Source organism: Chanos chanos, chromosome 8, assembly GCF_902362185.1.
Source record: "Chanos chanos chromosome 8, fChaCha1.1, whole genome shotgun sequence".
Taxonomy (NCBI): Eukaryota; Metazoa; Chordata; class Actinopteri; order Gonorynchiformes; family Chanidae; genus Chanos; species Chanos chanos.
Window position 1 is genome coordinate 35,217,204 of NC_044502.1, and position 13,746 is coordinate 35,230,949.

Here is a 13,746-nt window from a genome sequence, read left to right on the forward strand (position 1 = left end):
TATGAATGTAAGGACTTGTTACAGGCAACCAAGTAACAGATATGAGAGCGTCACACTATAAATATTTGTAAAACAAGGAATCTATATGAATAAACCAGGTTTCATCTACTTATTATCAGGGTCCGTATTCTTCAGCTCCTTGGTTGAAAATAAGGATTCTGTGAAGCTAATTAGGCTTTGATGATCTTGTGGTGGTTCAAAATTTTATCATCTATTTAAACAGAGTTAAAAAAAAAATGTAAGGTGTACAGAACTATATATCACACACACATTTCAGCCATAAAATGTTTTTTTCATTTCAGGATTACCATCAGAACACTGTAACAATTAGGAAGAAGAAAAAGCATTAGTAGTCTGATGTTCAAGGTGGAATTTCCTGATATAAATGTCAAACAATATGTGTTATGTAGGCCATGGAAAATCATCCTGATAGCATCACCCCTGCAGTCAGCATGGTGCTGGAATCCTTGTGTTTTTATGGATCATTTACAGCTGCAAAGACAGGTAGGTTTGCAAAGGTAAGGATATGGAGGTATGACATAGTATTCAGTGCCTGGCAAGAACCTGTTGTAGTTTATCTATTAATCTGTCTATTCTAGATAACCCAGTAGAGATAATTATCAAAAGCACAAAACAAAAGCAGCGGACTGAGTCATCAAGAAAAGAATGAATATCGTCCAGTGACCTAATTAAACCCCAGACCTGTATTATAAAGAAAATCTGTAGCAGGACTCAAACTCAAAGAGTTCTAGCCAATTTACCTGAAGTGAGAAAAAAGACGCTGTATGCGGGTGGTGGACATAATTTATGTCTACCCTTGATGCAGAAGGGACCTCCATATAGTATCTACTCTAATGGTGAATATTTCTCATTATTTATCAATTATAAACCAAGTGTGTAAAACATGATAGAGATATAAGTGAAATAAATTCCTAGTTCTATATTTCTCATTATTTATTAATTATAAACCAAATGTGTAAAACATGACAGATATATAAGTGAAATAAACTCCTAGTTCTACGTTTTGGGGTGTTCAATGAGTTTTGTTTGTTAATTATTTGTTTAGAAACATTTCAGAAACATGAAAATAAGCCTCTCTTTTACACACACACACACACACACACACACACAAACACGCACGCACGCGCGCCAACACACGCACAGGCACGCGCACACACACACTCACACTTTTATTTTGAAAGGATCTCTCATGCCGGAAGTGACTACTGTCTGTGCTTTGGGTGTTTTTGCAGATCCAGGATCAGCTCACTTAGCTTTTCAAAGTTAAGGTCAGCTTGATAGCTATATGTCAAAACTGTTCCCAAAACACCAGCGTTGCAGCATCATGCGACTTTGCGCTTTGATGTTGGTAAATAATACCAAGGAACCTACCTAAAGCTAGTTATGTAGCTGTAACGTTTTTAAGTACTGACAGCAGTTTTATGTACGAACTGTTGTTTTGTCACGTTAAGTATTTTGTGTTTTCAGACGTAGGTAATAAGTAAGAAGAGGACGCACATCTCACAGAGGCGAATTAGCTAGCTGTGTAGAAGGCTAGCACTAGCTAGCTTCTTTTAGCTCTGGCTTAACAACCAGGTAAACATTACGTTTTAAAAACCATTTTCGTACGAGATGCATGACATAAAAGTGGCATATGCCTACATTAGTACCTTGCTGATATATTAACTATCGCCTCATAATAATAGTTGTGTAATTGTTTAGGTAGACGAATTTCGTATTATTGTACTGACGTAGCAGCTGTGTTGAAAATAGAGTGGCTTACACTGTACGTCAGTACAGAGTTTAGTTAGTAGGAAAGTCTTTTACAGATATTAATTCAGGATTGCTGTCAAACACTCCTTCACATTTTACACGACGCGTTTTATCTCGGCATCGCTGTTAATTTACATTAATCTCAGACTATGTACCAACAGTTAAGGCTGTTATATTTGGGGAAAATCACTGTACTTGTGTGAATTTTGTGCAAATTGAATTTACTCGTCTCGTTCATTCATCTCTGCAGAAATTTACACCATCTTCTACTGTCATATTAAGATCAGACGCCAAGAAGTTTCAAATCTCTTGGGTTCTGACTCAGCAAAATGGGGAATCAACTGGCTGGAATCGCACCCTCTCAGATATTATCTGTGGACAGTTATTTCTCAGACATTCATGACTATGAGTATGACAAAAGCCTGGGCAGCACTAGGTTTTTCAAAGTTGCCAGAGCAAAGCACAGGGAGGGCCTGGTTGTGGTGAAGGTCTTTGCCATTCAGGACCCTTCATTACCTCTGACTAGCTACAAGCAAGAACTGGAAGAGCTGAAGATCAGGTTGCATTCTTGCCAGAACTGTCTGCCCTTTCAGAAGACTTCACTCACTGAAAAAGCAGCCATCCTCTTCCGCCAGTATGTTCGGGACAACTTGTATGACCGCATTAGCACACGTCCATTTCTAAACAATGTAGAAAAGAGATGGATTGCTTTTCAGATCCTGAATGCTGTGGACCAGGCACACAAATCAGGAGTGCGCCATGGTGATATCAAGACAGAAAACGTCATGGTGACCAGCTGGAACTGGGTGCTGTTGACAGACTTTGCTAGTTTCAAGCCCACTTACCTGCCTGAGGACAACCCAGCAGATTTCAATTACTTCTTTGACACATCTAGGAGGAGGACCTGTTACATAGCCCCAGAAAGATTTGTTGATGGTAGCATGTTCACTACAGAAAGTGACCAGACAACCCCCCTGGTGGACCTCAATAGCAGTAGCCAGAGAACTAGAGGCGAGCTGAAACAACCCATGGATATTTTCTCTGCTGGTACATTTCTCTTCTGTCTCATGCATTTATAATAAGTAAGAGAATCTGTTCATAGCATATCAGCAATGTTATGTTATCTTTTGGTCTTTTAACGGCACTGTTCTTCTGTGTTTTTAGGCTGTGTGATTGCAGAGCTCTTCACAGAAGGAATACCACTGTTTGACCTCTCTCAGTTGTTAGCTTATCGTAAAGGACACTTCCAGACTGAACAAGTTCTTATGAAAATTGAAGATAGGAGTATTCGAGACCTGGTATTGTCTAATATTTGTGATATTAGCAGTAAATAGTTGTTAACTTTTAGGCATATCATGGCTGAAAGCTATATCTTTAGATTTACACATTTTCACATTAGAAATATATGTACTAGTAAGTATATTTTAACTTTTAGGCATCCAGCTTCATTTGATGTAGCAAAGTCTAGTTCTTTTGTATTTGTGTGACGATTTATCCTATATTTTACAAAAAAAAAAAAAAAAAATCACAAACAGGTTGCTCAGATGGTGCAGCGTGAACCAGAGAAGCGCCTGACAGCAGAGGAGTATCTGAAGCAGCAGCGAGGCAAAGCCTTCCCAGATATCTTCTACACTTTCCTACAGCCTTATATGGCCCAGTTTGCCAAGGAGACCTTCCAGTCAGCTGACGAACGTGTTTTGGTGATCCGCAAAGACTTGGAGAACATCCTTCACAATTTGTGCAGCGGCGGGCAATCAGGGAAGGGAGAGAAACAGGAGAAGGCATCCCAAGAGATGGGCTCCACCAAGGAGCATGGGCTTGTTATACTAGTGTCAGTTATTACATCTTGCCTACAGACTCTGCGTTCTTGTGACTCCAAACTGGCTGCTCTGGAGTTGGTGCTTCACTTGGCAGGTCGACTGAGTGTGGAGATCTTGCTGGACAGGATCACGCCCTACTTACTGCATTTCTGCAATGACTCTGTGCCCCGGGTCAGGGCAGAAGCAGTTCGCACTCTTACCAAGGTATTAGCCTTGGTCAAAGAGGTACCCCGCAATGATGTTAATATTTACCCAGAGTACATCCTGCCTGGTATTGCTCACCTGGCACAAGATGAAGCAACTATTGTCAGACTGGCTTATGCAGGTAAGGAAATGCTTATTTCAGCTGGGAATGAAACGGAGACAAGAGTCCTGTGTTAAATGTGCTAGGGCATATTGTATGTCTGGGTTGTTGAGTGAACTCGACAAATTTGTTCTTTATGAACCATTAGGGCTTTGGGGTATATGGATATTGATTTTGACATGACGCTGTGTTCTCAAAATGTAATGCCAGCACATATCGCAAAATTTCCATGTCTGCATATTATATTTTCCCCCATCTAAATATATTATCAAATGCACTTAAAGATAAACACCTCAGGATGTCCTAAACATAGCTGATATATCTGAGAAGTCATTAAGTAATTTGCTTACAAATGAGGACTAGATCATATGATTGAATTGTATGAGAGCAGGAGCAAAAAGTAAGAGAATACGGAGAAGGTGAGAGTGCAGTCGACGCTTATGAAGGATTTAAATTGTTGCGTCATGTAGGCCTATCATTACGAAGTGTTTCATACTCAAAACATCTGACGTGGGATGAAAGACTTTATCGATACTCCTGTCAATACTGTGACTATATCACCCGTGATCCATGTATGGGCACTAATACAACTGTTCTTAATATGTCTCTAGAGAACATTGCCCACCTGGCTGAGACAGCCTTACGATTCCTGGAGCTGGTGCAGGAAAATAATCTTAATACTGAACATGACTTGAATGGGGAGGATGCTGAGGAAGCTCTTCATCCTAATGAGAACTATGACTCAGGTAAATGACTGTTCAGATCTGTCTCTGTGATCTGTGGAAGTATCAGTATCCAGTCATAAAATGTATTAACCTTTCCATTTATTTCCTTCTTTCCGTTTGCAAAATTCATTCTAAGTGATCTACTTTTATCCTGGGTGTCCAGTGATATTTTGTACAACTGGAACAACGGCATCATCATGATTATATGTCAGTGGGATCATTTGAAGTGTTGTTGTATTTATTGTGAGTAAGACTGTTGGGATTGACTGCTACATTGAAATTGACTCTCTCCAGAGCTGCAGGCGCTTCATGAGATGGTGCAGCAGAAGGTGGTGACTTTGCTCAGCGATCCGGAGAACATTGTCAAGCAGACACTGATGGAGAACGGCATCACCCGTTTATGCGTGTTCTTTGGCAGACAGAAGGCCAACGACGTCCTCCTATCCCACATGATCACATTCCTTAACGACAAGAATGACTGGCATCTCAGAGGGGCTTTCTTTGATAGTATCGTGGGTATGTCCTTTGCATTGTCCTTCAGACAATGTTAGTCTTTGTATTGCGTCTCTGCTTGATATACACATTCACTGTTGAAAGAGAATAGATGTGTGTTAAACTGACACAACAGGGTAGTATCTGCTTCAGTTAGATACAGACATGTTGACTGTGGTTATGTACAGTCAACAAGTCTTCAATTAAAAATCAGTATTGATGGTCAGACTTGAAATGTGATTCATCTCAAAGTCTGAAATTGCCTGAGCATAACCATGATGTTGAGAACTCAAAAATATCATAACTAGTTCAGAGGTATAAAGCTTTTTTTTATTCAGTTCATTAAGTCAGTTATTAAATATTTTTCATTTTACTTCCATGACTAGATAACTAAAACATTTTGACAACACAAATGAACTTAATATACCAAATATGGGTTTAAATTGAAGTGGCCAAAACTCAGAAACGTCTGTGGTGCCAGTTCATGTTCTCTTGCATCCTCTCTTGTCTAGTGTCATGACACTGTCTGTCTTATAGGTGTGGCAGCCTATGTGGGCTGGCAGAGCTCCTCCATCCTGAAACCACTGCTACAGCAGGGCCTTAGTGATGCTGAGGAATTTGTCATCTACAAGGCCCTCAATGCCCTCACTTGCATGTGCCAGCTAGGCCTTCTCCAGAAACCGCACATCTATGAGTTTGTCAGTGACATTGGTGAGAAAGACAGCTGTTCATTTTTGCATGTCACAAACCAACCTTAGTGAAGATGTCGCTCTCTCCCTGTGTAATAATAGCAGGAGGAAAACTATTGAAAGTAGTATATTGCATTTTTGTGTTCAGATTTTGATAGATGAAAGTGCTGCAAATGAGCCAAAAATGTAAGCTTTGGATAAATGCACAAGAAGCTCACCGTTTTCCTAGCACATCACTGTATCACCATGTGTATCTTCAGCTCCCTTTCTGTGTCACCCCAACCTGTGGATTCGCTATGGGGCAGTGGGCTTCATTACCGTGGTGGCCCAGCACCTAAATATTGCTGATGTTTACTGCAAACTGATGCCCCATCTTAACCCCTTCATCACCCAGCCTATCATACAGGTGAGCTTACAACCTTTTTATTATTATTATTATTATTATTATTATTATTATTTTACACCCGAGTACCGACTAGCTGCTCTAACTACTGTTATGTTGAAATGAATAGTTATGGTCATGCATGCTGATCAGCTGAAATGTATTCTGGGATTTCTGGAATATTGAAAACTATGACCCATTTACTTTGTTAACCTTGTTAAAATATCACTGCACTAACCAGCACCAAGACCAGGGTTAAGTGTGGCAAGTGGCAAGTAAACTTCCTCTTGCCGAGCCATGTTATATTTACTCCTTAGCACAGGAATAACCCTAAATAATTAAAGAAGTACAAATAATTTGCTCATTTAAAATAACTTTGTTGTCACTGTTGTCTTTAATATGTGATTTATCTAGAGGTTTCATTTAAGTGAAAAGTCAGCTGAATGTGTGTTGTTTTATAAATGTAGTCGAAGTTAATTTTGCCAGGTTTCCAGCTATCTGATTTGTGTTAGGTCTAACAGCACATAATAACTGTGTATTCTATAACTCTGTATTCACAGTGAAACACAGTATAACCAAAATTTACCACATATATGATAACCTGCAATGCACAGCCAATTTTGAGCAATAAGCTCCAACTCTTTTCCCTTCTGCCTGAAATATGAGTCTGCGATTCTAGACTTGGTAACTGTGTAACTTGTCCTCTGACAGATTGATAAAGAGATTGTCTTGCTGAGTGTGTTGAAAGAGCCGGTGAGTCGTTCCATCTTCGACTACGCTCTGCGTTCCAAAGACATTAGCAGCCTCTTCAGACACCTGCTGCTCCGCCAGAAAAAACGAAATGGCTCCATCCCAGAATGCCCCATTCCTGAGGACCCAGCCATCGCACAGCTGCTCAAGAAACTGCTGTCCCAGGTTAAGGGAAAAATGGTTTCCCATTTAAACAAATACTTTCCGACCTAATTTAATCATGTTTGTGACATTAGTGGTTTTGAGCGAATAGACTAAAAGTACCTTAAAACAGAAATGTAGACTGAACAGAGAAAAGGGTGTCTGAAGCCATTCCTTTTGTATATTTCAGTACTGTCCATCAGAGAGCACAGTGTCTCCAAAAACCTCTGCTTTGCTGTTCTGTTTTAGGGAATGACAGAGGAAGAAGAGGATAAACTTCTGGCACTGAAAGATTTCATGCTCAAGTCCAACAAGGCCAAAGCCAACATCGTGGACCAGAGCCACATGAGTGACGGTGCCCAGAATGGGGTCATAGACCTGGGTATGCTGGGAATCACTGGTCGGCAAGTGGACCTGATCAAGCCCAAACAGGAATCTGAGGACAAGCGAGGTGAGCAAGTAGACATCCTCTCATCTCCGTGGCTAAATCATATAGCTTCTATGTAATCTTTAACAATGACTTTCATCCTTCACCTTTTTTTGTTTCCTTTAAATTCATGTATTTTGTCTTTTGGTTTATTTACAGACTTCATCACCACCACTTCTGGTACATTGCTTGAATGCATTAGTCACATGCATGAGTCTTTTGAAATGACATGTTCATTTTAATAGTTGTCACATTTTTTTTATATGCTCCTGGATTTAATTAAATGTTTATCAGAATGCTATCATAAAATGATCAGAGCCATAATTTATTACTTGTAGCTTGTTTGTTACTTCTGCATGGGAGTGTTCTTTTGGACTGTCAGACTGCTGATCCAAATTATGCAATGTAGTGTGCTGAGAAGTTGTCTCTCTGGTTTCTAATAGCACACAGTGCACCGGCCAACAAGTTTCATTGCCCTCTGAAAATGTTGTTTTAATTTAACACTAGAAAAAATATTCTAGTGTTTAACACAAGAAAAAGATTTTTTTTCTTTCATCATTTGATGTCAATTTTTACTACTTGACACCCTCTTATCTCTCTTGTCATTCGCCTATTTTTTTTTTTTTTTACTTCTCTTTACTTTAAATTGTGGAAAATGGTTTTTGTGTGGCTGGTATGCTGTGAATATTCACTATATTCACTATATTCACTGTCAGTATTCTTACTATTCAACCACGAAAAAACAGTCAGGTTTTTGTCAGAGGAGGTGAAATGATAGATCACAGCACAGTGTTACATATTGTCACATTCCTGTTGTTTTAATATTGTTTACAGGAAGATGATCAGTCAAGTGCTCTTAGCTTCTGTCCTTTTTATTTAACACTTGACTAAACAGAGTCTTTCTTGACTCAGCTGAGAAGAACACTGCAAATGATTCATGTTTCTCTTTCCTCTCTTTTTTTCTCACCAGCTCGGAAACACACGAAGCAGGACTCCAACTTGAACGAAGAGTGGAAGAGCATGTTTGGTTCCTTGGACCCTCCCAGTACAGCGCAGACTCCGTCGACGGTACCTAATGTTCTAGTTCCAACCTCTGGTGGTGGTGAACCCAGCGGAACTCTGGCCGGAGAGTGCCTGCGATCCGAGAGTTCCTCACCGATTCTTAACCTCCCTCATGTTCCATCCTCAGCCCAGGTCGACTGCAGAGCCGACAGCGTGCACCCCTCCCTCTGTCTTCATGCCCTTTGTCTTCTCTGCTCTCCTTCGCTTCCACCTGTGTTCATCTCTCATTGAAAACAGTTTCAAGCTTGCACACATCTCTCACTGCTAACCCTTCATTTGTGTGAGCTGTACTGGCTTTCATGTTTTTTTTCTTAAATACTCCTAATACCCGGTATAGGTTAATAAGTATGACTTAGATTCTCAATTTGAATGTCATGTCTACATGTTTGCTGCCTGTTTAGATTTTTCATGCAACCATTTTGAGCCTCACGTTTGAGCTTCGGTATATTTCTTTGTGTGTACATCACATTACTGTTTAGTGTTCTTGTCTGGACCTCTCTTGCCCCTGAACTTTGTCCCCCTCTGTGTTACACCCCTTATAGGTGACTGAGAATGCAGGCACCCAGCCAAGGAAAGTTGCAGCACCCCCCACTGTTCAGGTAGTGCAGTCTGTGAGTGGAGCATCCACGTACCAGCGACGTATGACCACGTGCAAAGCAGAGCTACAGCAGCTGGTGCAACAGAAGAGGGAGCAGTGCAATGCAGAGCGCATGGCCAAGCAGATGATGGAAAGTGCTGAGTGGGAAAGCAGGCCTCCACTACCAGGTTAACTTATCCCTCTCACTCTGTCTCTGTCACACATACACCACCATAGACAGCAGTGCTTCTCATCAGTACGGGGGACACGTGGCGGTGCACTCTCCCTACCATTTATGTCCCTGTAACTTACTGTTGATTTTACCTTTGAGTCCTGGTGGTGCAGTTCAGTTATCACGGTTTTTATTATTTGTGTTTACTCTTCAATAAGACCATATGATTATTATATTTTAAGTGTCCCTCAGCATAGTATCCTCTACTGTACTGATATGTATCTGCTTTGCTATAGGCTGGCATCCCAAAGGCTTACTGGTAGCCCATCTTCATGAACACAAGTCGGCAGTGAACAGAATCCGAGTCTCCGATGAGCATTCAATCTTCGCCACATGCTCTAATGATGGAACTGTGAAAATATGGGATAGTCAGAAAATGGAGGGCAAGACAACCACCACCAGGTAACTTGATGCTGTTGTTGGCAGTGGGTCATAAAATACTTTAATATGGTTATAGAAGGGAAGAAAAAGAAAGGAGGCTTTCTTTTACTAGGCCTGTTCAAGTTGTATTCGTAACACATATCATGCCTTACGCTGGTTGAGAAGAAACTGTGACTGGGTGAAATAGCACACATGATAATGTCTCTCTCTCTCTCTCTCTCTCTCTCTCTCTCTCTCTCTCTCTCTCTCTCTCCAGCTAATTTCTTTACTTTGGCTTTATAAGCTGTAATAGTGCATCTGCTGCGGCAGGCAGGTTATATTGACGGCCTAGAATCAAGTACTGGGCTGTTGTATCTTTGGAGTCCAGTAAGGAGGATCAGTTTTATGAATAAATATGTTTAGAGAGAAATCAGATGGCTCTGTTATTGTGATGCGTTCCAGGTCAGTGCTGACATATACACGCATAGGAGGCCATGTGAAAACCTTGACCTTTTGTCAGGGGTCACATTACTTAGCAGCTGCATCGGACAATGGATCCATCCAGCTACTGGGGATTGAAGCCAACAAGCCTCCCAAATCGCCTAAAGTTCATCCTGTTCAGACCAGGTATGCACTGTAAATGAATCCTTTGATGAATCACAGGAATTTATCAATCTTTTGGGCTTTTTTTGTAGAAGAGGTAATAATTGCAAAGTTTAAGGAAGTGTGTGTGTGTGTGACTTGTGAAAAAAACAAAACAAAACAAAAAAAAACCTGATTTATTTTTCCTCGAAGGTTTCTGGATCTAAAGGATGATGGGTGTGTGGTGGATGTCCATCACTTTAATTCTGGAGCCCAGTCAGTATTGGCTTATGCCACTGTTAATGGTTCACTGGTAGGCTGGGACCTACGCTGTAACACCAACGCCTGGACGCTACGTCATGACCTGCGCCTGGGTCTCATTACCTCCTTTGCTGTGGACATGCATCAGTGCTGGTTGTGTTTAGGTAAGTGTGATCCTTTAATTGCTTTATGTGGACGTATGCAGTTCTCAGTAGCCTTAGTGAATGCGTTTCAGTTAGAGGTTGAGGTCTCAGCATTTCCGGTTTTAACTGTAATAACTGTGGTTTTTAACAACCTGCTTTGCTGCTATGGGCAGTGGCACAAATCTTTGGCTTTCTGCCTTGGGAAGGAACTGTCTGCTTTCCCTCAAACACAATATAAGTCATGAATATTCATAGCTCAGTTTTAACACAGTGACAGCACATTGGCAGGACCTGAGCGAAAGGTTGGAAACACAGACGCGCTCTACATAGAATTTTTACGCATATAAGAAGGTTCTACAAAAATAGTATAGTTACACATTTTTCTTTTGATAGAATGGATGTATCTGATATTCTCACAAAATATTGTACAGAATAGTTCAAAGCTCAGAATGTTTTTTTTTTCCTGTTTGTGTTGAAGGCCTCACTGATACACTGCAGTTTTCAGTGTCAGAATTCACCTTTTCTCCTTGGGTGTTAATCACTGCAATAGTGGCACCTCTGCTGATGTGTTTTTTCTGAATCTCATTCTTTTGCAATGGCTGCTGTGACAGGCACAAGCAACGGCACCATGGCATGCTGGGACATGAGATTTCAGCTGCCTATTTCCAACCACTCTCACCCAGCTCGAGCACGAATAAGGCGTCTGCTCATGCACCCGTTGTACCAGTCCTCTGTCATTGCAGGTGAGTTTCTGCACCCAGTGTCTTTCTCTCAGAAACAGCCTTGTGCCATTGCTGAGTTTCCTGTTTGGAAGTTTAAGAACTTTTCTGAAGAGCAGTATTTCAAGTATGTCTGTGTAAATAAGTGTGCCTTTGGCTTCACAGCTGTACAAGGAAACAACGAAGTTTCCATGTGGGACATGGAAACAGGGGACAGGAAGTTCACTCTCTGGGCTAGCTCTGCCCCACCTCTTTCAGAGATGCAGGTCTGTCATAAATGGCCCCAATATTGACTGTATTCGCTGCTTGACATTTGTAATATTTGTAATATTCCTTTTCTTTTAATCATTTTCTCTCTTCCTTGTCATGGTGTTCCTCTGCATTGATATCTTACTGGGGCAACGCGTCTTCATAGCCATCTCCTCACAGTGTGCATGGGATATACTGCAGTCCTGCAGATGGCAACCCCCTCTTGCTGACTGCTGGTTCTGACATGAGAATTAGGTACAGTTGCAGTGCCAAATGTTTAGATAGCTCTGTAATTAAGGTTGCTCTAACCTGCTGATTACTAAATGGATCATTAACATTGTTAGCTGTAAATTGTTTGTGTATAGTGATATGACGATTAAAAACATATTTACAGATTCTGGGACCTTGCCTACCCTGAGCGGTCTTATATAGTCGCAGGTGGTGCCAATGACTCTCTTCATTGCCCCTCTGTCTTTTACAACCGCAAAATCATCGAGGGAACAGAAGTAGTCCAGGTTTGTGCTCAAGCTCATTTTCTTTAACATTTGCAGTTTCCTTCCTGTCTCTTTATGGCTTAGCATCTGGTAGCTGCTGACAGCCCAGTGGTTCATGAACAGGCCTTACTGAATGTCTCTCCAAGGGATGGAAATAACAAATAATTTAGCACTCTGTGCTTCATGACTGGTACTATCATTAATCTGGCTCACTTTTGATTTAGGGAAAAAAAGCACTTTGAAATAATACCCTTGTGCATCTAGGAGATATAGTTATTTTAGAGGCAGCACAAAGACATTTTATGAGAATATCGTTTACTAACAGTTTAAGTAACAGTCGGTGCACTCGCTATTTGTTTGCTGTGTCCATATATGACATTCCAAATGAGTTTCTCAGGAATTGTTTTTTTAAATCCCTACATTTATACCTTCACTAGGAGATCCACAGTAAACAGAGGAGTGGGTCCACTGAAGACACTCCCCGTCGGGGGCCAGAATCACTTCCTGTGGGTCACCATGACATCATCACAGATATTGCCACCTTTCAGACCACTCAGGGTTTCATAGTGACTTCCTCCAGAGATGGAATTGTCAAAGTCTGGAAATGAGAGATGATTTTGACCTGCCATTGAGAACACTCATTCTGTAGAGGTCTCATAATCTAACATGTAGTGCACATCTTAGTATAAAGTCAGTTAATATAAAAGAAGGACAGAAAGTGTCATTAAGTAAACAAGAATTTGAGTGTGACTATGATATAAACTTTTGACTCATTCTTGCAAATTCTGTAACCGATGTTGTGCCACCAAACATAACTGTACAATGTTGCTTGTTTTTAATGGGTAGCTGCTATGAATGAGTGTAAAGAAAATCCAGTCAGTCCAGGCTGATCCATTCACAGTTTTATCAGTTTAAAAAAAGGATTTAATGTCATAGAAATCAACAAATAAAGGTGATCATTCGAGGTATACAGAAATGTCATTATCTGTATCTGTATCTGTTAAACCAACAAAATTATCTGTCTCTGTATTGGGGTTGCAGACCGGAAGCGGGTGTGGAGGTCACATTAAATCGGGCAAATGTTGTATTTTATAACCTAATATTCATTGGCAATGCATTTGTGCCTTCAAAGCATCAAACTGATTTAATATTGGCATATAATTAATTGATTATTTTTTAAATTTATTTCCACATCCTCATCCTCATATAAATATTAGGGGTATAACGATTCACCGATACGAATCGGAAACCGGTTTTAATATTAAAGATGCGACTACATCTATACGCGGACCCCTGGTTCGGTTTAAATTTACCATGAACCGGTCGATGGCCGATTCTTAAGTTACAAATCGTTTGACTGTAGTTTTGCTGCTAACTCTACTTTAGTATTTAGCTGCTGCCGAAGACTCACTGATGTACCGTTACAAGTCATGTTTCTTTCAAAATAATAATGACCACCTCTCATTAGCTAATAAATCTGCATAGCGTGTCGCGTTGATCTTGTACCTTATACTAGAGTTATACTTGCGCGCGGAGCAAAAACAAGAATAACACGTCCTACATC

The 13,746-nt window shown here is 40.6% G+C and overlaps 1 protein-coding gene across 2 annotated transcripts; it reads left to right on the forward strand.

Annotated features, from left to right (window-relative positions):
- The first annotated feature begins 1,496 nt into the window (after nucleotides 1-1,496).
- Nucleotides 1,497-13,111, forward strand: pik3r4 (phosphoinositide-3-kinase, regulatory subunit 4). Of its 2 annotated transcripts, none has more exons than XM_030782281.1 (20): nucleotides 1,497-1,596; nucleotides 2,024-2,820; nucleotides 2,938-3,071; nucleotides 3,309-3,918; nucleotides 4,509-4,643; nucleotides 4,917-5,138; nucleotides 5,652-5,825; nucleotides 6,064-6,209; nucleotides 6,897-7,100; nucleotides 7,326-7,527; nucleotides 8,474-8,697; nucleotides 9,108-9,330; nucleotides 9,611-9,776; nucleotides 10,197-10,361; nucleotides 10,530-10,741; nucleotides 11,332-11,463; nucleotides 11,605-11,705; nucleotides 11,855-11,943; nucleotides 12,083-12,203; nucleotides 12,620-13,111. In XM_030782281.1, exons 2-20 carry the CDS (start codon nucleotides 2,103-2,105, stop codon nucleotides 12,788-12,790), a joined length of 4,149 nt encoding a protein of 1,382 aa, XP_030638141.1. In that variant the 5' UTR covers nucleotides 1,497-1,596; nucleotides 2,024-2,102; the 3' UTR covers nucleotides 12,791-13,111. The 2 variants fall into 2 exon arrangements, with proteins under 2 accessions (XP_030638141.1, XP_030638142.1); XM_030782282.1 differs by having other exon boundaries at nucleotides 8,474-8,571.
- Nucleotides 13,112-13,746: the final 635 nt, after the last annotated feature.

Coding starts and splice junctions, on each gene's coding strand:
- pik3r4 (XM_030782281.1), top strand. CDS start 2,103: ATGGGGAATCAACTGGCTGGAATCGCACCCTCTCAGATATTATCTGTG. Junction 4,644..4,916: donor TAATGAGAACTATGACTCAG/GTAAATGACTGT, acceptor GACTCTCTCCAG/AGCTGCAGGCGCTTCATGAG. Junction 9,777..10,196: donor GGCAAGACAACCACCACCAG/GTAACTTGATGC, acceptor GATGCGTTCCAG/GTCAGTGCTGACATATACAC.